The sequence below is a fragment of the Eulemur rufifrons genome, chromosome 15 (genome assembly GCF_041146395.1).
Source record: "Eulemur rufifrons isolate Redbay chromosome 15, OSU_ERuf_1, whole genome shotgun sequence".
Taxonomy (NCBI): Eukaryota; Metazoa; Chordata; class Mammalia; order Primates; family Lemuridae; genus Eulemur; species Eulemur rufifrons.
In genome coordinates, this window is record NC_090997.1 from 25,485,549 (window position 1) to 25,511,338 (window position 25,790).

Genomic DNA, 25,790 nt, shown 5'->3' on the forward strand with positions numbered 1-25,790 from the left:
TTTCTCTCATGGTTACACCCTGCAGTCCCTAACTCTAATGCTGACTATTTGTTTCCTTCCTAACATAATGCTGTATCCTGGTTTGTGTTCCTTATATCCGAAGTTCCCTAACTTCCCTGCATATTAGAGTTACTTGAAGATCTTTTAAAAATTCCAAATTCCAGCCCATACCCCAATTAAATCACAGTCTCTGCAGGCAGGGAGCCCTTCTGATGCCATTATACAGCCTAATTTAGGAACCACAGCCTTACATGCCTCACCTAACGTAAGCATCTTGACAAGCTTGTCATGTAGGCAGTTCTAAGCTATTTTGTAAGTTGAGATCTCCAAGGCACAGAGAGTACAAGTCGCCTGCCCAAGGTCACACTAGCAATCCACAGAGATAGGATTATTTACAGGAATAATTATATTCATCATTTAACTTGATCCTTCTCCCAATCTCGTTTGATGAAATCATCAATCTCTTACCAGGCTAGACACTAGAGAGTTATCTTTGTCTTGGGCCATACTTCTTCTCCAATATCTAATTGGCATTAATTCCTGTGCACTTTAAACTCTAATCTGGCCCTATCTTTCTACAGTCCAAGTGCTGTTCATTTCTGTCTGTCTTGGATAATGGACTTGTCTTCTCATTGGCTCTCGTGTTGTAAGTCAGTTTCTCTCTTTGTCTCTGTCTCTCTCTGTCCATCTCTTTTTCTTTCTCTGTCTCTGCCTCCCTCTCAAACACTCCAACTCTTCTGCATCACCCACAGTGATGACTGAGTAGTCTTTCTTAGAAACAAATATGATTACTCTCTTCTTTAATAAACTCCATTTGTTCTAAGTATTGGTTCTCATTGTAGTAAACAAAAGCCTTCAAAATCTGCCCCTAATGTTTCATTTTCCACTGCTTGCTCTCACTGCAACATGTAGTGGTGATGTGTGTTAAAGATGTCATATAGTTTCATTATTCATTTATGTAAAATACATTATTAGCATAATAGATATAGTGCTTTGTTCTCTGGTATGCATTGTTATTGGAAAATTAGTTATAGATTTGTTTATTGAAATGTAAATTTTTTAATTAAATACTTTCCAACAAATTATAGAATTTTAAAATATTCTAGACACCATCTTTTGGAACATAAGTATAATTGAATAACTTAATAAACTAATAATTTAATAAATATGTACAAGTTAGCACCCATTAACTCATGTTATCCAGTTTTCCTATCAATATGATTTTTTGTTTTGTGAAGCTATTTCCTTTTTCATTTTTAATTGTAATACATTTCATCATGTTGTTTGAAATAGAAGACCACAAAGTTCTGTTCTATTTACTTTCACTAATGTTAGTAACATTAATATCAGTATAGCATTGAAAGTAAAATTTAATTTTCAGTGTTAATTTTTTTCTTTTTATGTATGCATGATCAGATTTGTATGATATATGGAATATGAAATAAATAGCAAAACCTTTCAATCAAATTTTTCTTCTAAGAAGATATTTGAAAATCTAGACCATTTTGAATCAGCACTATTCTTTATTCAATTATTAAACAGATTAAAATTTTAGAATAAAGCATTCTGAAATTAAAATCTTTTATGGTCCATTCAAATATGGCAAATGCAATATCCTTTTATGGAACATTAATAACACAACAAATCTAATAATATAATGATTTTATAATATCCAAAGCAGGTTAATGCATTATCTTTTCTAAATGGTCCCAATTTCAAGGAATGTAGAATAGATAAATTGGGTGCTTTCACTAGACATCCTAAATGTACACTTAGGTTAAACCATATAGAACTGCTAAAATTGGCATTTTTTTTTAACTACAAAAGTGGCAATTACATGTGATTTAACCCATTTAATTAAATCCATTAAAGATGTCTTGCAATGATGTCATTGCAAAACCCATCAAGATGAGATTAGAAATGTGCAAAAGACTAATTCTATTAAAAAAAGGACAGTATTGCTTTACGTCACATTAATTCTTAGCAATAAGCAAATGATCCTGAACAACATTACAGCACTCCATTTTTAATTTTTTAAAGATAACATAAATATAAGCTCTAGAACATATTCAGAAGTTTTGCTTTTAGCTAAGTCTAATTTTCAGAATTGCCATATTTTACTTACAAGTTATTTCCTTGATAGTTTATTTAGAAATGTATCATTTTTAACTTTTTTTTCCTACCAAGTGTGAAACTTTTTGAGATATTTATGATTTAAATGTTAAAAACAGTGGCTATGTTGACAGTGATGGTTGAAAATATTTGGGGTATAATTTAAGAAACAAATTGAATCTGCAAAATATCTAAGCATCTCTTGGAATAATTTCTATGTGATATATGAAATAATATTCTAGATCTATGTCCTTTAGAGATTTAAAGGCCAGCTATAATAGGGTGAAGAGAGTGATTGAATCACAGTCATTGTGTGAAGGCTATGAGTATTTTTTACTTACCTCTTTGCAAACCAATGCTTTCTGTTGAAAGTTTAACAAATTCAGTATTCTAAAAAACAAATTCTAATAGAGAGAGATTCCAATTTCTTTGGAAAGTGAACAAAATCAAATCAAGTCTTCTCCAATCACCAAGGGCACTTCAAAGTCAAATGTATCTGAACTTTAAATATCCTTAGCATCAGCCATGCAAGAAGTGTGCTTCTGGCTTTCTGGGCTGATGACATATGTATTGTCTATATCTATCTCTGTATCTCTCTATAGCTACCTACCTACCTACCTGCCTCCTACCTGGCAAACTATATCAATTCAAGCACCATTGAAGGCAAACTTTATAGTTTTCTCTTCACACAAGGTTATCAGGGTTCAAAGAGGCAAATGGTTATATCATTTGTGTGCCCTAATCCTGGGGAAAGGACAAGAAAGTAGAAAATCTCAGGTTTGCTGCCCTATTTTCTAATTTCCAGAACTGCCATCCTTATTTCGCAAGGGTAGTTGTTAACAGAATTCACAATTAAAAGCATACACTGTGAATTCTGGAATCAGATTGCCTATGTGACCCTAGGTAAATTCCATACACCTTTTGTACCTCATTTTCTCACCTGCAGATAGTAGATGTCTCCTCGTATTTGACGAGCTAATATATATAAAGCTCTTACATGACATATAAGCATTCATCATGATTGTTTTTGTTGTGGAGGTGGTGATTGTTGCTGATGTTGTTGTTTATTCCTAGCTGTGATCATGACAACAAAGACCTGCCATCTTCCTTTACTGTTAATTTATTTAAAGTAAGAACTAATGTACCTTGAAGGAGCTGTGGGAGCTATTCTGATCCCTCTGCCTCTAATACCTCTGCCACGACCAGAGTCCTCTGAGCCATTTAAGTAAGATAATTCACGTAGTTGTTCCTGACGAATTTCATCATTGTAGTCCTAGGAGAAAAAAAATGATGTGATGAGTTAAAAATGAGACATGGGGTTCTTAGAACTAAAAAAAAAAAAAAAAAACCACAACAAACAAACAATAAAAAAGGAATCTTTTCATTTGTTTTCTGGGCACTTGTATATAATAATCTAAAATGATATAAAAAGTATATATATTATTATATAGAGAAATTGAAGTTGCTTCTTTTATCAAGGAAGTACTCAGCAGGACATCAGATTATATTTGCTAAGATATTACTTGATGTGTTAGCTAGAAAACAGAAGATATTAGTATGGAACAAGAACTTGTAATGTACCAGGGTCATTATTGTTAACATGAGAATTACTAAAAAACAACATCACTTGGATGAATGTGTGTAGATTATGAATGACTACATGATATTCAAACGGCTCCTGATGCATAAGCCGAAAAGGGGAAATCCCAAGGCCCAGAGTAGACACTGAGCTTGTATTAAAACCATTAAGAACTACAATAATATGGCCCAGCTCCAGACAACTGGGAAGTTGTGGAATCCAGCCAAACAAGTGGATGTGCAACATTTAAACACAAGGGATTTTCTATGTGTTCTAGCAGTGGGCTAATGGAAAGGGAGAGCCACGGTGGAAGGCAAATTTCATAACAACCAGAGACTCAGTCAAAGTCAGAGGGACTATCTTTATCTTCATCCATGTGGAAATGTATCCTTTCAATAGGACCAAAGAGTGGATCTGAATCATTAAAGATGAATACTCCTTCTGAAAACAAGTGCTGATCTTCCCTGTTTCTCCTTTTACTCTCTCTCTCTGGTACACACACACATACATGTGCATGTACACACATACACACACACACACACACAGTTGAACAGTACAAAACTGAGTAACTGGTTATTTGTGTCGAATGGCTTATCTGATTAATTATTTTTCTCTAAATGTATATTTAAGTGAAATCCATCTAGCAGATTTTCCAGTGGTGGAATGGGGTCTAGGAATTGAGACTAGAAATATTTTTAGAAGGCAAGCGAACAGAAATGATGTTTGAAGCTTAGCTGTGGGACTAACAATCAAGTGTGTCGTTATCATCTGCACCAAATGATGCCAATGTAGCTTTGCATAGACGTGGTGTAGAAATCTAAAATGAAAACTATAAGACTACATAGAGTCACCCACACATCTCTGCCTAGAAAACGGCAGTGATGCATCCAGCCTACAAGGATTTCTAATGCACAGCCTCACCCCGTGCTTTAGAAACTGCTTAGATTACAAGCAAAAGTGCTAGTCACTCCAAAGCATTTGTTTTATTTTTAGCATGTTGCTTTCATGTTTACCCTTTTCAGCACCTGATTATAGTGATAATAGGCTCAACACAGTTAGCTGACAGGAAAGCCGTAGAGTAGAAAATTATAGTTTCTAACAAGTCATATATTATTCAATTTCTACCTCCTAATTTTCACATTCAAAAAACAACTAAATTTAAGAACAAACATGTCTATTATTTTATTAGAATCAGGGAATGTAATGAATTGTCACGACTGAGTAATCTGACCAGGTGCCAGCAAAATGGGTCATTAACCCCATAATTTTCCTATGTAAAATCACCAATTTTAGAGGAAATCTGTGTAGCTTCCTCTCTGAGGAAAACCCTTGGACATTCAGGGTCCTTATGAATTATAGAAAGAGATAGATTCTCATTGTTGGCACTACTGAGGGTTGAGATAAAAATTAACAAATCGCAGATGAATTCAACATATGCAAAAATGTACCTTAGAGCATAGATCTTTTTTATTCTAGAGTCAGAAAATGTAAGAAAGTGATGTGGTCTCATTCATTGTATAATCATAAGATGAAAAAGGAGGAGGAGGAAATGATGAAGGAGGAAGAGCAAGAGGAGGAAGAGAAACAGGAAAAAGGGGAGGGGCAACATAGTAATCAGATGGTGTGACAGACTAATCCAATTTGTTCAGGGCTCCCTGCATCCATATACCCATAGATAGTTTCCAGCACACTGACTCTGGGATTTGCCTTAGCTAAAACAACAATAACAAAGGTAACAAAAGCAGAGACTTGAAAAGTGCTTGCGTATTGGGGTTTTCCCTTTCCTGTCACCAGAAACCCTTATGCCACCAGGGTTGCTTTCTGGAGGATGAGACACTATGTGGGCAGAGGCTCCAGTCATCCCTGCGCTCCCTCCTAATCCCATCCGAGTCACCTGACATGTGAGTGAGGTCATCCTAGGCCATCCAGTCCCAGTCAAGCTGGTGGAGACCAGAAAAACCACCTGGCCAACACCAGAACCAGGAGAAATAGATAATAAAAAGGTGCTTTACACCACTAAGTACTGCGGTGGTTTGTTTGTGCCAAAGCTAACAGAGGCAATAGTCAGCATGGAACGGGAGAGACATATTTCAGCAGCCTCTCTCCAGCCCTCTGTCTGTTTCTTGGGGCAGCTATAGACTTAGTTGAAGGTATATGTATATATCTGAATGTTATAGTCTGGTGTCATTGTAGTTTAAATTATCCATTTAAATTTCTTTGTTCAGAGTCCACGCTCACCAATTCAACTGCATTGGAATTCAGCTCTGAGATAGAAATCTGCTAACATGGAGAAAATGTGCTAATCTTATTAATATGAATATTTGACACTGCAGATTAAGTTAATTCTTAGTGTAAGCAAAACAAATTCTATTAGTATAAAATTAAGTTTCTTATGAGCATAGCTAGAGAACCATGCTTTAAGAAATAAGTCATCTTCCAGAGTTGTGGTGACCAAGAGAATACAGACCAGTAACTATAGGTGTAATAGACCAAGAACCCCAGATGCTATGTTCTGAAATTCTATTTCTCCAAAGGCCATGCTACTCAATAGCTTCTCCCAGCTGGTGACTAAATATAGTTAGATACTCAAATAGACCCATTCCTGGAGACACAGGACTCCTCTAACTATGCTCAAGAATTTCTTACCAGTGTTGCTGAACTTCTCTTGTAATCTCATTGTACCAGGGCAATCTAGAAGGCTTCCACCTCTCTTTCCTTGGGGTCAGATATTGTAGTGTGAGGGCTCTCCAGCCTTCCTTGGCTCCCTCTTTATTTTTTTTATCACAAGAGCATTTTCCTAATATAATTCTTACATGTTTAATCACATTTTGGCATCTGCTTATTGGAGGACTCAAACTAACATACTGAGTGCTGACAAAATCAAGCCCTATGATCACAAACTGAGAGCTTTGGTAAACCCACTTATGTTAATGCTGGTTGAGCCTATTCTGTTCAATATACTATATACTATGTATGACTAAATTGGACTACTTGCCACACTTATTTCAAAATGGTTATGGATAGGTTAAACATGAAACTGATTACTGATTACCAAAAAGGATAGTAATCAATATTTTTAGAAATTAAATTGTATGTTGCCCAATTTTTTCCAACACTTCACTTAATAAGAAAATATAGATGACTGATGGAGATGGGCAAACACAAACCTTATTTTGGGATAGAGATTAGAACAATTTGGCACAGAGAAATTGTGGCAACAATGAAAAGAATAGTGTGTTTATGCATGTGGTGGGGTATGAGAAAGAAACAGGTAGTTTAAGGGTCCTGTAGTAGAAAGTATATAGTATAATCGGGAAAGGCAGAAACAAAGAAGTTTATTTTTGTTTTAGAGACGGGATGTTACTCTGCCGCCCAGGCTGGAGTGTAGTGGCATCATCATAACTCACTGTAACCTCTGGGCTCAAGTGATCCACCTCGGCCTCCTGAGTAGCTGCTACCAGTGAGCCACAGCATCAGGCCCAAAGGAGGTTTTTAGGTACAGAAATGGCTAGAAGTATAACGGCACCATTAGCTAGAGAAAGGAAAAAAATGCAGAAAAAATGTTTGAGATGGAGAATTTATATTGGGTCTTGATCACCTCAGTTTAAAATGTCAGAGAGAACTTAAAGATTATCTTAATAATTCATATGTGGGTTGAGGGAATAAATTTGAGTATCATCTGCACATATTTGTGATAACTGAAGTGCAAAGACTACATATCAGTAAAATGATGTATAGTGACAGAAATTTTCATATCATTAAATGTTAAAGGATCAAGATTTTTAATAAATTCAGGTTTTCCTGACTAGACAACTGAAATATATGTACCACTTTACTTATAGGCATGAGACATCTAAGTGTTTCAGACATTTAAGTGTTTCAAATAAATACGGAAGAAAAAATTTTTTATATGTCTAAATGAATAGTTGAAACCCTAAATATTCTCTAGACTGAAGATATCCTGTGCATTATTTTTACAACATATATAATTTTCTAAACCTCAAGGTCTGTGATTTTATATTGTATTGCTTATTTCCAATCTGTTATTAAATATAGATGTAACTTTGAACTAATTTTTCATAATTAGTACATGAGTCTAGCTGAATCTAAAATATCCCTTTGAATATTTAAATATTACATGTGTTGCTGATGCTTCAGGTATATATAATCTTAAAGATACGAGTAAATAAAATATCTCAAGTTTACCCTGGAAATGTTATCTTATCATAAATATATCTTATATTACTTAGCTGAAGTAGTATAGGGTTCTAAGATTCTGAAGTCATACAATAAATTATACATATGAATGGATCATTATAGTTTTATAACATTCAAATTTTTAAGCTCAATTTACTAATATAGATATTCATTGAAAAGCAAAAATACAAGCTCATAAGTAGTAAAGATGATTTTATTTGTTTATTTATTCACTTTGGAGACAGGCAAGGTCTTGCTCTGCCACCCAGGTTGCAGTGCAGTGGCACGATCATAGCTCATCGAAGCCTTGGACTCCTGAGTTCAAGTGATCCTCCTGCCTCAGCCTCCCAAATAGCTAGGATTATGGATGTGCAACACCACGCCTGGTGAAAATTTATATTTATATAATATTACTTTAGTATTGTTTTATTTATTACTTTAGTATTAAAACACCCTTGAGAGAGAGATAGCGATAGACAAATATTTATTGATGCAAGTGCAAAAGAGATAAAGAAAGGTAAAGCTACTTCAATTTAGGCTGAGGAAAAATGGAAAAAATAATTTTCAGTTGTTAAAGATAAATACATAATGAAAGACTAATTAATATATGTATTTAATTTGTTTAAAAAGCTGGAATACTGTAAAATATAAAAACAAGGCCTACACATATTATGAAGACAATGTTTTTCTTGTAAAAAAATTAAAATTATACCTGTGGATAAATCTTAATATCATATTAGAGAGAGTTTCAAATTGTCAGGATTCCATACTTAATAAAGAATGCTTTACTGTTTTAGGATATACCCACAGTAAAAAAAAAAAAAAAATACACATACTAAAAATATTCCTTGACTTGCAAGATGAATTATAAAGTTGCCTTAAAACTTCTGATTGGTTTGACCTCCAGCTTTGGTTTCAGACAGAAAGGATTCAGATGAGTAATAGTGAAATTTTAAATGAATCTATGGAGGCTTAAATAACATAGGCATATCATACATACATATTTTTATAATTGATCCAAATTTTAATTTTATTTTCCTATAATGCCCAAAGTTTTGGATTTGTGCTACCAAAATCAGTTTTTAAAATTTGCTGTTTGAAATAGTAACCAAGATATTTACAATATTTTTATATGTTCCTTTTTTCCTGGGATGAAGCAGATTCACCCTATGAAACAATTTCCATGAAATTCATGAGTGCTCCTTTCTGCCTCTCTGACAAGGCCCTCCCACCGTGATGGCATATGGTGCAGACAGTATACACAAAAGCTCAGAGCAGACAGATGTTTAGATGTTCCTAGAAAGGACTTATGCTCATAGTCTGCATACTTAATGTATATGCATAATTTCCCAGTTACGTACATTCATGTCCATCTGTTGTGATGGCATTTTGCCCAAATACAAATTGGGAAGATTATTTCACTTGCATATAGATGCCAGGTAATGACAGGTGTAGACAAGCTACCTGGTGGCACAGTGAGGGACCATTTTCCTGCCAAACTCCCTCCCCTGAGGCTCCAATGGGCACTGGTGCTGCACATTTAAAACTGTGATTATAACCACTGGTAACATGTGAATGTATACACAGCTCTAGCAATGCCAAGACTGTCAGACAACATCAGGAGAAAATGAAATGTAGTCTGTAGCCCTTCTAGGCCATGACAAAGAGACCTGGAATTTCCTCAGCTCCTACAAAGAGTTAGGTCAGATCACTTTAACCATAATAATAAACAAGAAGGTGCAGGAGGTGTTGGGTCCTATGCCAATATCAGACCTGTAACTAAGTTGGATAGGGCAGGAAACTATGTCAGAAAACAACTAGTGCTATGATGGATATTATTTAGTAGAACAGCTCAGGCTATGAGATAACATCTCTTAGCCAACACACAGTGAGTTTTAATCAGCCCAGGCTTGGGACCAGAAAAACTCATTATCAAAATGTAGTCAAAGAGCAGTCAATTAAGATTTATTAAGAATCTGCTCAGTACATGACTTTGCATAAGTTTTGTATAAAGGCTTTATAAAACATATTCATCAAAGGACATTGAATATCACAATGTCAAAATGTTGTGGACTTTGCATGTTAAACTGCTAGTGATGGCAAATTTCTGTTACTGAAGAATGTTTTCTCTTTCTTTCCCATTACTAAGGTCATATTGCCAACTACACAAAAATTATCAGAGAATCAGATAATATCAATGCAGATTTTATATAGATATTTTGCAGGAGTATTGGAGAAGCATATCTTCTATCTTGTGTTATTTGACTTCATTAAACATTGGCCACTGATATAGGATGTTTAAGAGCAAAGACCTCGTGAATGAGCAAAAAAGGTCTAATAAGACCTTTGGTGTTATACATTTGGTGTTATACATAACACCACTAGTAGTGGCTAAAAAATCAGCCACTACTTCAGGGTAGATTTAGGGTGGTAGAAAAATATTTCGATACTAAATGACAGATTGGAGCTGTTATTTTAAAATCACCAAGTTCCATTTGTCTAGGTGAAGTCAAAATGACTCATTTTCTTCAGCAAATTTTCTTGGCAAATTATTGTGCACATGACACAGCAGCTTTATTTTGTTTTCAGTCAAAATAGGCATTGATTTAATAATGTGGCACATTACCAACCTTCATTTACAACTACATAAAATGAACTCTTGATTAATACAGAATTGATAGTTCTTGGTACGTTGATCCAGTGGGCCCAAATTCTTAACCAAGAAATCATCATGATAAAGATACACTGAGAGGAGAGTGTGCAAATTCTGTGCATAAAAGGGATTTGCCCATCTAGGTGATTTTTTTTTTTATCAATAACTTTGCAATTCTAGGCCTTCCCCTGGACGTGGAAAATTTCTATATTCAAGATGGTGAAGTATCTAACCATTCAGATTTTTTAAAGTGCCTAAAGGAATTTTGCTAAAATAAATCATTTTATTTATTCAATGTATTCCCAAGCACGGGAAGTAAGTGGCAGGCACTGATGTAGGTACTGGGGACACAGTGGCGAAAAGCTCCTGATCCAGGGCAATTGCAGTGCATGTAGATAACTAGGTCCCTACACTCGCTCACAAAATGTAAGGGTAAGCAACAATTGAAACATTTCAATAAAACACTTAGGCAAGGATAAGAGCCTTTTTTTATACTCTCTGAACCAGTGCATACTCAATACAACTTTGATCCTTCTTGTTGGTTTGAAAACACTTAATTTATTCCCAATATGATACCAATGTCTTTAGTGGCTTTTACTTTTTGTTTTGTTTAAAAATTGTTGAATTCTATATTTTGTTTTAGAAAGAAAGGTATTTTCTGTATTTCCTCATGAGAAAGTTCTCCTAGAAGTTCTCGTTTGTTTTTCCCCAAATGAAAATAGTCTGATGATTCCTTCAAACTACTTTTTTTTTATATCAGAAAACAGCAATCTACTGTGTCATGGTAACTTTTCTGAAGCTCTTTGAAAAGAGTATAAAATATTGCTGCCTTCCCTCAAAATTTAACCTGTAAAGAAAAACATACTTTACATAGTACTATTTTTGAATATTTACTCATATTAGAATAGAGTAATTCTTAAGAACAATTAAATTGTCACTTTTTGCAAACAGAATATTAGAGGACAGCAGCACCATTTGCTGGATGGGGAATGATGAGTCTAACACAGGAAATGAGCAAAGGCAAGCAGGAGTGGGAGTGACCGAGGGTGAAGGATGTTAAGTGAAGAGTTCCAGCTGGTGAATATTCAGGAAAGAAAGGAAAAGTTGATTAAAAACAACAACAAAACAACAACAACAACAACAAAACCCCTTTAGTTCCATGGCACTAACAGAAGAAATGGACTTGTAAAATATTAGTACAATACAGTGAAACAGGTATTTAGGAAAAAAGTGTCAAAATATGATGTGAAAGTTCCCAAGGAACATCATGAAATAAATTAGAATTGCAAAATGGAAAGAATGCAGATTTAGACTTATTATAGAAGACCTGGGTATATGTCCTTTATTCTTTTTCTTGCTTCCATTGGTTCTGCTTCAATAGGATCTAGCTGTTGAATTGTTCAGCTGGGCTTCTCGTTCACAATTTATGGAGGCCCTTAAATGGATTACAAATTATATTCGTCTGTAGGGTAGATTCACTCAGCTTCCAAATGAGTAGACCTCTTTCTGGCAGGGGCAGGTCTCTCGACAGGGAAGACCTGGATTCTTTGCTCTGGTGGGTCCATACCAGAGCAGCTGGTACAACCGGGTTCTCCTCTGAAGGTGGACATGGTATCTCTCTGCTCTCAGGCTTCCCCTAAGATCCCCTAATTCCACAGACTATCTACAGAGCTCTTCTCAAGAGCACTAGAAACAGCTGAATTAGGCAGCCCCCATTCCATCCTCTACACAGTGGATATACATAGCAGGTAGTCAGAATCAATTCTATTCTGCGTGTTGCAGAAAAGATATACTGCAAGAAGTCACTAGATCTGCTCAGCAACCATGGGAATTATGGTCCTTTTCTAAGGCTCCTTTCTGGTCTTAGATCTCCTCCCTCTCCAACCCTACATCTTAAACAGCAAACATAATTCCTAATCTCTTGGAATCACTCCCAAATCAGGTACTTTAAGACCATTCAGCCTCCCTGCCAAGCTGCTTGTGTCTGTCAAGTCCCTTCACCCAGGACATGGTAAAAGACCATGGTATCAAGAATTAACATGCAGGTCACAATCTTTCCCCAACACTTTTACTTATTATTATAATTTTTTAAATTCATTCTTCAAAGTCTGACTGGGAGCAGGTAATCATTTAATTATTCTATAAAGACCATGCTCTAGGACCCACCCATGTTATTTCCATGTTCTATGATTAATGTTATACTTTGATTTTATGTGCTATACTCTCCCAATGAGAGAAATGATAGGATCTTAAGAAGTGGAGGTCAGCTAAAGATCTTTAGTTTCAACATTTGGATACTACTCACGATGCTCCTGTCTCTTGCCTGCAGGTAGGATTCTTGTATTGTTCTAAAGATCTAGAACAGATTCATACTGCTGAGCAGTATAAGAGAATATTAAAGGGAATATTCTGGCTGCCACGAGGAAAATGAATTAAGTAGGACAAGTGTGGAAACCAGGAGAGGGGGAAAGACACTAGTGTAGCAGTGCATGCATTAGCTACTACTCTACTACTGTAAATAGTAGTTATCTTTACTATTGTAATACCATGGGAAGAGCCATTAAATAATTGTGGGCATATCTGGAGGTAGAACTGGCAGAGACTGCTGAAATTGCTGATAGATTAGATATGGGGAGAGAAAAGTGGACTTAAAGGTGACTGACTCCTAGATTTTTGGTTTGTGCAACTGATTCAATTGTGGTATTGTCACTGGGACGTGAAAGATAGCAAACGTGAGTTTCTCTCTTGTCTCTTTCTATTCTTAAAAGAAAAGCAAATATTATTTGTAAACAATGAGCCTTTTCAGATGGGGAAATTTTCAGGTGTGGCATGATTTCTATCTTGTGTAGGTAGCCTGTCTTATGAGTAGACGTGTAAATCTTTAAGAACCCTGCTTAACAAAAAAATAATAAAGACAAAAGACATAGACTGTTAATCATAAAAAGGAAAATAAATACCTCTACATGAAGGCATCTAGGGATCAAAAAGAGAGAGGAGGGGACTTGTTAGTTAAGAGATGGAAAAGAACAACCCAGCAAGCTTTCCATATGTAAAGTTGTGAAGCCATGAGAAAAAAGCAATAAAGTTTGGGAATAGTTAAGAATCCATTTTTTCTAAAGCATTTTAAGCAGGTTGTGTCTCAAAGCAATGAGTCCTCACAGAAAGACATATTACCATGGACAGCCTTTGGAAGGATGACTTTCAGGAATATGGATAAGGAAAGGGAGTTGGAGGGATCTCAGTCAGTTCTACAGAAACCCAGTTACTGCAAAGGACTATTATAGCATCCCGAAAAGAGACAATGAAGTTTGGAATGAGGGCAGAATTCAAGTTTTACTCATAACTAGTTTTGTCCCTTTGAAAAAGTCATTTCTGGCTTTATTTGCATATCTGAAAAATAGAAAGGTGTTTGTAATGATTCAATTAAATATTTCCCAAGGTATCTCCATAAGATTTCTCATGAAGAAAGTTTCGGCCGGGCGCGGTGGCTCACGCCTGTAATCCTAGCACTCTGGGAGGCCGAGGCGGGAGGATCGCTCGAGGTCAGGAGTTCGAGACCAGCCTGAGCAAGAGCGAGACCCCGTCTCTACTAAAAATAGAAAGAAATTATATGGACAACTAAAATATATATATACAAAAAAAATTAGCCGGGCATGGTGGCGCATGCCTGTAGTCCCAGCTACTCGGGAGGTTGAGGCAGTAGGATCGCTTAAGCCCAGGAGTTTGAGGTTGCTGTGAGCTAGACTGACGCCACGGCACTCACTCTAGCCCGGGCAACAGAGCGAGACTCTGTCTCAAAAAAAAAAAAAAAAAAGAAAGTTTCTGTGGCTATCAGGAGGAAGGCAGGTTACTGAATTTTTACTTTCCTACGGTGGAATCAAAATACAAATGATCAGGGTGCTATGGACAAATGGAAATGAGGCTGTATGCCTATTTACATAATAATTTATTCACAAACCTTCTACTAATAACAATTTGCTTTCCAACCCATCTCATGTTATGTATTTATTTGCTATAAAGTCAATGAGAGAAATAAAAAGAATATTTTTTAAAAAATATTGGGTGGAGCAAAGGCAATATATGTAACCTAAACATTCGTACCCCTGCAATATGCTGAAATAAAAATAAATAAATAAAATAAAAAAATAGACTTAAAAAACATATTATCAACAAACCCTCTTGAGGAAAAAGAATGTTTTAAAGAGCTTCGTGCTTTGGTTTGTTGTACCAGCTCAGTGTTCATATAGAATATGAATTGTTATTGGAGTCTTAGGGCTCTGGTGTCAGTAAAGGGCTTTTGTGGTTATCGAACACCTCAGCTTTACTTAGGCATTCAGTCAACCACAAAAGCCATCAATTGGCTGTCTTTTGCACTATCCTGGATATTGCTTCCAAAGTATCAGTAAATACAGAGCAGATCTATGATCACCTTCCTCTCTCACCATGCAGATAATTTATATATTAGAAATACATACCCAGATTTTTATTTCATAATGGTCAAAAACATTCTTCCAGGATATTTTATTTCCATAGACTTCTAACACACTTAATTTTAAACAATTCTCCTGATGCTTGCAAATCAGCCATTCTGAGGCTTAGAATTTAGTTCGAGGGATTTTCATATGGCCTTGTTCTGAAAACCTAAAAAGATATTTGTAAAATATTTTTGGCCTGCAGACCTATAGTGTTTTAAGTTATTGATTTTTATATAGGCAAAATTACTTATGTATAGGCAGAGAATCCAGCTTTCAAAAAATTACTCTTGTTATTTCTTTAAATTATTTGCAACAGAACTAAAGCTTTGGGACTTCACCCAAACTTTCTAGATATCTCAACCTATGTTTCTTCTCTATTTAGAATATAACTGCATTATATTTATATATACAAATCAATATTAGAAGAATTGTCAAGTTCTGCCTAAGTGTTACAAAGGAAATTTTATGTTCACCATCACTATCAATGCAAATACTGACTTGACAGCTAAAAAAAATGTTTCAAAATGATGCAGGATAAATTAAAAAATCTATCCAAATTTTGAGAGAATGAGAAGACAAGCCATATATTTGGGAAAAAAAATGTAAAATACATATATGATAAAGGAATGTTATACCAAATACACAAGGAACTCTTAAAACACAGCAATGAGAAAAAGAATAACTCAATTAAAAAATGGGCAGAAGATCTGAACACTTTACCAAAAAACATATATAAATGGAAATGTGTGCATGAAAAGATACTCAACATCTTATGCCATTAGAAAATTGCAAGTGAAAACAACAGTGAGATGCCATTATGTACCCGTTAGAATTTGGAAAATGCAGATCACTGACACCACCACATGTTGGTGAAGATGTGGAGCAACAGGGAAATCTCATTTATTGATGGTGACAATTCAAAATGATACAGCCACTTTGGAAGACAGTTTGACAGTTTGTTACAGAACTAAACATACTCTCACCATATGATCCAGCAATCATGCTCCTTGGTATTTGCCCAAATGAGTAGAAAACGTATGCCCACATAATTAACCTATACACAAATGTTTATAAGTAGATTTTTTCATAATTGTCAAAACTTAGAAGTGACCAAGATGTCCTTCAGTATGTGAATGGACAAATAAACTGTGGTACATCCATTTAATGAAATGTTATTTAGCAATAAAAACAAATGAGCTTGTATCTAACCATGGAAGGACATGAAGGAAGCTTAAATGCATGTTACTAAATGAAAGAAGATAACCTGAAAAGGCTACACACTGTATAATTCCAAATATGACAATAGGGAAAAGGTACAAGTATGGAGACAATAATGGATAAGTGATTGCCATGGGCTAGGAGAAGAGAGGGATGAATAAGTGGTGCACAGACGATTTTTAGGTAGTGAAACCAATCTGTATGATAATATAATGGTGGATACATGACATACATTTCTAAAAACTCAAAGAATGTACAACAACATCAAGAGTAAACCTTAATGTAAAATTATGAATGTTTGGTGATAATGATGTGTCAGTGTACTTCACTGATTGTAACAACTGTACCACTGTGGTGCAGGGTGTCCGTAGCAGGGGAGGCTGGGGTGGGCAGCAGATATATGGGAAATCTCTTTACCTTCCTCTCAATTTTCTTGTGAACTTGAAAATACTCTAAAAATAAAGTTTATTAAAAACCAATCAAAATATGATTTTGATAGCATGATGTTATAAAATAAAGATCATTTCATCAAGTTGAAACAACCTATGCAGGCTTAAAAAAAATCATGGTGCTAAACAAATACTTCTTTGTTCACCATCAGAGATAGGAGGCTACTGAAGCCTCCTCCATATGCACTGCTGATCTCCAAGGAATCCCTGAGTGCATCTAAACAGACCAAATGCATCTTTATGGCACCCTGGCGGATGATGAAGGGTTGGAGGGTTATTATAATACCTCCATTTATGGACTCAGAGGTTAGATGATGAATGTGAGGCCAATCCAAGTGGGATTTTGTGGTAGAAAACAGTTTAAATGCCTTACATTTCTCATCTTTGTATCAGTTAGGTTATTATTTTATTTTTTTAATTTTCCTCTTGTCCTAACATCCTGTCAGCCTAGACCTATTCAGAAATTAAGCATACTGAAATCAAAAGAGCATAGATCCCTGAATCAGAGCTTCAAGTCCCTTACTGTGTAGATTATAAGGGTTGTGCTATAGGCTGAACTGTATTCCCACAAAATTCATATGTTAAACCCCTGACCCCAATATGATTGTATTTGGAGCCCTTGGGAAGAAAGAAATTAGTTTTAGATATAGTTAGGAGGGTGGGACTTTCATGTTGGGATTAGTGTTTTTATAAGGAGAGACACCAAAATTAACTCCCTCTTCCCTCTCTCTTTCTCTCTCTCTCTCCCTCCCCAACCCTCCCCACCATGTGAAAGCACAGCGAGAAGACAGCCATCTGCAAGCTAGGAAGAGAGCCCTCACCAGAACCTGACCATGTTGGCACCCTGGTCTCGAACTTCTAGCTTCCAGAATTTTGAGAAAATGCATTCTATTTTTTAAGCCACCCAGTCTATGGTACTCCATTAGGGCAGCTTGAGCTGACTGAGACAGGCTGCGTGGGTGCTGTTCTTTCTGAGAAACAGGAAAGGCAATCAAAGAATATCACATCACCCTTGTCATTAAACTGATATTATTGCTGCTAGGATTGTTGGTGGGGTGTTTGATATGTATGTAAAATGCACACATTTTAGCTGTTTGACTAATGAATTGAGACTAAGCAAGTGAATTATATAGAAAAGGTAGATGCTTTCTTGGGCTAAAGACAGGAATACAGAGCTCTAGTTTGGAGTCTGTCTATGTGTCATCACAAAAATCACCTTTTTAAAAAAAAATTCTGCTATCTATTTTCTTGTCTCTAAATGGAGTTAAATAAAACCAGACCCCACTTCTGAAGATTTGAAGACAATTCAAACTATACAGTGAGCCTCTAAGTGACCACATACTGTTCTTACACATGTACATTTACATGCATGTGTGTCTGTGTAGTACATATATGTGGGTACATGGCTGTATTAAATTAGAAAGAAAATGAAAACTGAAGGCAAGAATCATGTAAATAGAAAAGCTGAAAGCACAGCAGACTGGGGTTTATATGAAACGAGATTGAGCAGAAATTTTTTAAATATACAAAAGAAATCCAAACAAGTCAGAAAAGGGTTAGTGAGAGCAACGGAAGTGTGGCTAAGGGCATGAGAGAAATGGGTTTGAGTAGGTCACATTATAACAAAATGACTATGGTAACAATAAATGATACCATCGTCATTTTTCAGCACCTTGGAAATCGACTGTATGGTCCTTAATGAGATCTAAATTCTACTGTGTGATTACATGAAATTGTAATGTCAAAATCATTTGTGTAAACCAGTTGGTTCACAAGACCTTTTTTTTTTTCCTTCAGCTCTGATGTATTGGCTACTTTTTTGCATAACCTCTATTCATAGAAACATGATTCCAACATGATCTTTCATTTAGTGTCTTCCTTTTAAAAGGTATTCTTTTGTTTAATTTCCTCATTTCAAATTTTTTTCTGGCCATGTTCACCAATGTAAAATCTAAAAATAATAACCACCAGACCATCACACCTCTCAAGGTTTGGAAACCCTTGGCATACTTAAGCAACAAGAGAAAACCTAACCTCTCTGTGGGAAGCTGCAACATCTAGTATTCTGCATGTACTGTCCTTATCACTGGATGTTTCAGAGGCACAGAGGAGTGAAATATCACTTCAGTATCTTTTTCTCCTCTTTTACAATTCTAAGAGTGGAGTGAGAAAAATCTATTTTTATATTTTTTGAGTTATAACAAAAATCAATTTCTATGTTAAAAAAAAAAGATACATGACCCCAGGAGCTTAAAGTAGATAAAACACATAATTGTAGCATCACTATACAATGGTAATATCTAGGTTAATTTCATGATTAAAATGTTTTTAGGTGCCATGCTAATATTCAGAAGAGTTAAGTTTTAAAATTGTGAGTTAAAATGAACTGCAGTGAGATCATGTCATGTAGCAATGATGAATATTACAGTGTGGTACCATTGCCTGGGTCAGAGGCACTGACATTTATCTGTGTGTCTTAGTATAAAGTGCTAAACCTTCTGAGGCCTAAATTTTCATTTCTATAAAATGGAATTAATAGTAATAAGCATAATAGTATGGCTGCTGGGAGGATTAAATAGACATATGTAAATTGCTCAAGACGGTGTCTAGCACATACTGAACAGGTGATAAATATTAGCTATTATATTCTCCATGAGGATTATAGAATCACCTGCTCTGTGATACCTCCTATTTGAAACAGTAAGGCAGGTCTGTTCCATCTACCTTATTTTGCTTCTTTGAAGAATTTCAGTTAAAAAGGGAATCCTGAAGTGTTAAATATATGTGAATACATATTTCTCCAGTATTTTTCTAAAGACTCTACAGAGTCTTTGGACTGTAATAAGTGATGAAATACAAAAAAATGTATTTTTGGCTATTTATTCTTGGAAGGTTAAGGCCCGAGGTGAGGGTCGGGTGCGGTGGCTCATGCCTGTAATCCTAGCACCCTGGGAGGCCCAGGTGGGAGGATTGTTTGAGCTCAGGAGTTCAAGACCAGCCTGAGCAAGAGTGAGACCCCCGTCTCTACTAAAAATAGAAAGAAATTATATGGACAGCTAAAATATATATAGAAAAATTAGCCGGGCATGGTGGTGCATGCCTGTAGTCCCAGCTACTAGGGAGGCTGAGGCAGGAGGATTGCTGAAGCCCAGGAGTTTGATGTTGCTGTGAGCTAGGCTGACACCCTGGCACTCTATCCCAGGCAACAGAGTGAGACTCTGTCTCAAAAAAAAAAAAAAAAAAAAAAAAAAGACCCAAGGTGAGAACATGTTACAGGAAAACCCTGATTTGATGAATTCAGGAAGATTCATATCCAAGAATCAGATTAGGGTTGTTCCTTTCTATAATATATTTTTCTAACAGGCAAGTCAGAAGCTATTGTTAACAGAGTAGTTAAAAAGGATCCAATATTTAAAAAGTCTGCAGTCAGAGCATATTTAGACTTAGTGATCATAATATCACTGGTATGAAATGAAGGTCTAAGGAAGACCAATAAGACAAAAACACTGACTTAAAAGAATGTTTTGTAGAAATGCTGTTGGAAAGAAAACAAAGTGAAATATATACAAGAAAATAGGAGACTCAAGTAAGCCACCTTACAAAGGCAAAAATTAATAAAACGGTGACATAAGTGAAAAATTATTCAGGGAAAGGAGGCAGGGGCATTACATATTTCCAAATCAGACCTTTTTAATTTTTAAAAAAGAAAACTAAAAAAGTACACAAAATTTTAAAAGAACAAAAATATCACAGACAAAAATTTTAAATTCAATTTATTTAGGAGAGATCTATAAACAAGGAAAATGTAAAACTTGTCAATTAGTTAACATCAGTAAACTCACTTTAAATTGCATGGTAATATCCTTGGGCAATGAGTAACACAAGTCAGAGTTGCAGGACATGTCAAAGTATTTTTAAATGTCCCTGTCATTTCCAGTGCCTCATCTTCAGAATAAATGCTAAATTGTAACAATCATCAAGTGTTCTTGGAACATTCATCTACTGAGAATTTCTCTTGCAATTCTAGATAAACAGTCCATTCTATTAACTCGCAAGTTTCATGACATACATATTAAAGCATCCCTTTTTATTAATTTTCTTTCTTTTATTGATTTTCTTTCTTTATTGAATATTTTAGCAAATTATATTGGACTCTTATTAGAACATTCCTGGAATTTTTAAATTGCTATTATATATATATTTTTTAAATGTGAAAGCAATAATTACTCAGTATTGAAAGCAATGTGAGGCAAAGATACATTTTTTAAAAACTTAATCTTTTTATGACATCTCCCACATGCCCTCTTAAAGGTAAAAAAAAAAAATAGTAAAAGAATGGTGTTTATCTTTTCACTTTTTCTATTTTTTTTCCTATTTTTTAAATAAAAACATTTGATTATAGTATTCACATTGCTTGCCAAGTTTCTCTTTTGACAATATATTGTGGCCATTGCTCTAAGCCAATGAAACAGAATTCACTCTTTTTAGTGGAGAATTTTCTTTCGTAGCATATCTGCAGTTCACTAATACATTTGACTCTTTATTTATGGACATTTGAGAGTTTCCCAATGTTTTGACACTACAATGCTATGATTAGAATTCTAGTACATGGTTCCTTTTTATCCTGAGGTTAGATTTTCTGAAAAGAAATTATTGTGTTGAATGATATTTTATTTTATTTTATTTATTTTTATTTTTTTTTTTTGCCTGCCATCTTTTTCTTTCTTTCTTTTTCTTTTTTTTTTTATTTTTCTTTTTTGTTTGTTTTTCAGCTCATTATGGGGGTACAAAAGATCAGGCTATATACATTGCCCATGCCTCCCCATCCCCCCGAGTCTGAGCTTCAATTGTGTCCATTCCCTAGACAGTGCACATCACACTGATCATGTAGGTGTGCACCCCTCCCCTCCCCCCACACCATCCCCCCCAGTCAGAACTTCAATCGTGTCCATTCCCCAGGCAGTGCGCATCGCACTCATCAAGTAGGTATACACCCATCCCTTCCACCCAGCCCCGACCTCTGTCCGATACCCAATTGGTGTTATTCCCAAATGTGCACTCAGGGAAACCAGTTTGCTGGTGAGTACACGTGGTGCTTATTTTTCCATTCTTGGGATACTTCACTTAATAGAATGGGTTCCAGCTCTCTCCAGGAGAACCAAAGAGATGCCATATCGCCATTATTTCTAATAGCTGAGTAATATTCCATGGTATACATATACCACATTTTGCTAATCCATTCATGAATTGATGGACATTTGGGTTGTTTCCACATCTTTGCGATTGTGAATTGTGCTGCTATAAACATTGGGGTGCAGGTGTCTTTTTTATAGAATGACTTTTGTTCTTCTGGGTAGATGCCCAATAATGGGATTGCTGGATCGAATGGTAGGTCTACTTGAATCTGTTTAAGGTATCTCCACATTACTTTCCACAGGGGCTGCACTAGTTTACAGTCCCACAGCAGTGTATGAGTGTACCTATCTCTCCACACCCACGCCAACATGTATAGTTTTGGGACTTTTTGATAAAGGCCATTCTCACTGGAGTTAAGTGATATCTCATTGTGGTTTTGATTTGCATTTCCCTGATGATTAGTGATGTTGAAGACTTTTTCATATGTTTGTTAGCCATTTTTATATCTTCTTTTGAAAAATTTCTATTCATGTCCTTTGCCCACTTTTTGATAGGGTTGTTCGATTTTTTCTTACTGATTTTCCTGAGTTCTACATAGATTCTTGTTATCAGTCCTTTATCTGATGTGTAGTATGCGAAAATTTTTTCCCATTCTGTAGGTTGTCTGTTTACTCTCGTGACTGTTTCTTTGGCTGTGCAGAAGCTTTTTAATTTGATCAGGTCCCATTTATTTATTTTCGTTGTTGCTGTGATTGCCTTAGGGGTCTTCTTCATAAATTCTTTTCCTAGGCCAATGTCTGTAAGAGTCTTTCCTACGTTTTCTTCTAGAATTCTAATAGTTTCCGACCTAAGGTTTAAGTCTGTTAACCACTGTGATTTGATTTTTGTGAGGGGTGAGATCTGTGTGTCCTGTTTTAGTTTTCTACATGTGGATATCCAGTTTTCCCAGCACCATTTTTTTTTTTTTTTTTTTGTTGAGACAGAGTCTCACTTTGTTGCCCAGGCTAGAGTGAGTGCCGTGGCGTCAGCTTAGCTCACAGCAATCTCAAACTCCTGGGCTTAAGCGATCCTACTGCCTCAGCCTCCCGAGTAGCTGGGACTACAGGCATGCGCCACTATGCCCGGCTAATTTTTTCTATATAGATTTTTAGGTGTCCATATAATGTCTTTCTATTTTTAGTAGAGACGGGGTCTCGCTCAGGCTGGTCTCGAACTCCTGACCTTGAGCAATCCACCCGCCTCGGCCTCCCAGAGTGCTAGGATTACAGGCGTGAGCCACCGCGCCCGGCCCCCAGCACCATTTATTAAATAAGGAATCTTTTCCCCAGAGTATGTTTTTGATATTTTAATTGTTGAAATTATAACAGAAATACTACTAATTCTCTACAAATGCTTCAGAAAGTTGAAGGGGATATTTCTCAACTCTGTACATGAGGCCAACTGGGCTTTATTTCAGGAATGAAAGGTTGATTTAATATGTTAAAAAATCAATGTAATTTATCATCATAACAGATTAAAAATGAAAAACCATGTAATAGTCTCAATAGCATTGGAATAAAAGAATTTGACAAAATCCAATGCCCATTCTTGACCAAAAAAACTCAGCAAAATAGAAATATAAGGGAACTCGTTCAATTTGATAAAAAGCATCAATGAAATACCAACAACTAATATATTAGTGTGAAAGACTAAAGATCAGGGAAAGAGCAAGTCTACTTCTACCACTTCTATTCAACATTGTGCTGAAGGTTCTGCCTAATGGAATAGGGCAAGGAAAAGATAAAAAGCATCCAAATTAGAAAGAAAGAAGTTAAACTGTCTTTACCTGGAGATGATATATTCATTTATGCAAAGAATCTAATGGAATCCACTAAAACATTAATAGAAGACAACAATAAGTAAATTCAGCAATGATTTAAGTACAAAATGAGTATAGAAATAAATGGTATTTTATGTACTTGTAATGAACAATTAGAAATTGAAATTACAAAATTATACCCTTTGCAATAACAAAAATATAAAATAATTAGAGCTAATTTGGCAAAACACTTGAAAGACCTGTACTCTGAAAATTATAATACCTTGCTGAGAAAAAGTAAAGAAGACCTAAATAAAAGGAGACATATACCATATTCATGGGTTGAGAGATTCAATATTATGGTCAATTTTCCTGAAATTGATTTATCCATTTAATGCAATCTAATCTATGGTGTCTTCCTGGGGATAGTTAAAGGGGCTGTGGTGATAGCCAGGAGGAAGGGATTTTTACAAAGGGTCATAAGGAAATTTTGGGAGGATGATAGATATATTCATTATTTTGATGGTAGTGATGGTTTCACAGATGCATACCTATGCCAAAACATCAAATTGTCTGCTTTAAATAGCTGCAATTTTTTGTTTATCAATTATATCATTAAAAGTCTAATAAAAATCAATTTTAAATGTCTTTTGTATTATGAATATTAATCTTTAAACTGTGATGAGTATTATAATGTTTTAAAGTCTAACATTGGTCTTCTGATTTTATTTATATCTATTATATTTATTTTCATCATAGTATAGATAAATATGTCTAGTCAGATAAATTTGCCTAGTATTTTACTTATAGAATCTGGGATTTCTGGATTGCATTAAAATACTGGCAAAAATAAAATTATATATTATTTTATATTCTACTTAATATATATTTTAATTTAAACTTTATTCAATTAAAATGTATCAGTTTATTAATTTCTTAATTCCAAATAGACACAGACATCTGTATTAGTTGTTATACATCATGATTATTACTAGTAGCTATACAAAAATACACATTAACCTAAAACTTAGAACACTGTAGTTAAGCTTAATTATTCTTGCATTTCCTTTTTAATTGAATGATTACAAAATTTATTTGGTATTTATTGAGTGCTTACAATGTATCAGCACAGGAGATTCAGGAATTAACTAAATTGACAAAAATTCTTGCCTGAAATGAGCTAAAATTTTAGCGGTGAGGGAGAGATAGATAACAAATAAAAAAGTAAAATAAATAATATTTCAGGTGATGATACATATTATATTTAAAAATATATAACAAGGAGGGGAACTAGGAAATGCTAGAGAAGGTGGTAGTGAAGGACTTGTGAACTCATTTTTAAGGGGGAGGATATGAATATCTGGGTGGAGAGCTTTATGGGCAGGAAGCAGGAACAGCAGAGGTGGAGGTTTTGCAATGGGAGTATGCATGCCATGTTTATGACACATGTGGGAGCAGCATGGCTGGGGAAGCCATCAATCTGTACCCCAGATGAACTAAGATTCATTAGAAAGTTTTGAACAGGGGAGTAACATGATATGACATGTGCTTTAAAAGGATCACTAGCAATGCTGTTAAGAATTAGATGTAGGCAGGAGGGAGCCCCATGGTGGATCAGACAGAGCAGTCATTAGGCAACTGCAATAACTGATTTATTATGGCCTAGCAACATGGTACCCAAACAAATCAGACACAGGGGAATAAACCCCAACAAGGAGGAGAAACTTTTCTATGTATCCAATCACCGCTCACTTTTTCCCATCTATTTGGAATTAGCTCATTCTCCTTAGCTCTATATTGGTAATTGGGTAGGGTGGTCAGAACTTAATAGGATGAATTAATTAAAACCAAAGGCATAAAGTTGGCTTTGGTTTAAAAACTATTAATACTAATGTTAAGTCATTTAATTCTTTCACTTTAATGACCATCATTTTTGTAATGTGATGCCTCAAACAGGTAGTCTTGTAATTGAATTGGTTGATATTAATACTTGCAAAATTAGCTTGCTAGAAGAGAGATCATTAGGATTTTTCAACAAAAGGCAGAACAACAGTTGAATAGATGCTCTATTTCACAGGTACAGACTGTGTGCTGTGGTTTGCAAAATGTTTTCAATCGTTATGTAATCGTTATTATATTATCCAATTTACATTGTTATATGTACAAGCTACTC

The 25,790-nt window shown here is 35.3% G+C and overlaps 1 protein-coding gene across 3 annotated transcripts in view; it reads right to left on the bottom strand.

Annotated features, from left to right (window-relative positions):
- The window catches only part of KHDRBS2 (KH RNA binding domain containing, signal transduction associated 2), a 542,862-nt gene that overhangs the window by 205,593 nt on the left and 311,479 nt on the right, over positions 1–25,790 (bottom strand). For all 3 annotated transcript variants that reach the window (XR_011235523.1, XM_069488012.1, XM_069488013.1), the window contains exon 5: positions 3,258–3,385. Coding sequence is in view for 2 of the 3 variants with exons in the window: in XM_069488012.1 (XP_069344113.1) it covers positions 3,258–3,385 (128 nt within the window). In the remaining variant the exon portion in view is untranslated. The remainder of the gene's footprint in view (positions 1–3,257; positions 3,386–25,790) is intronic.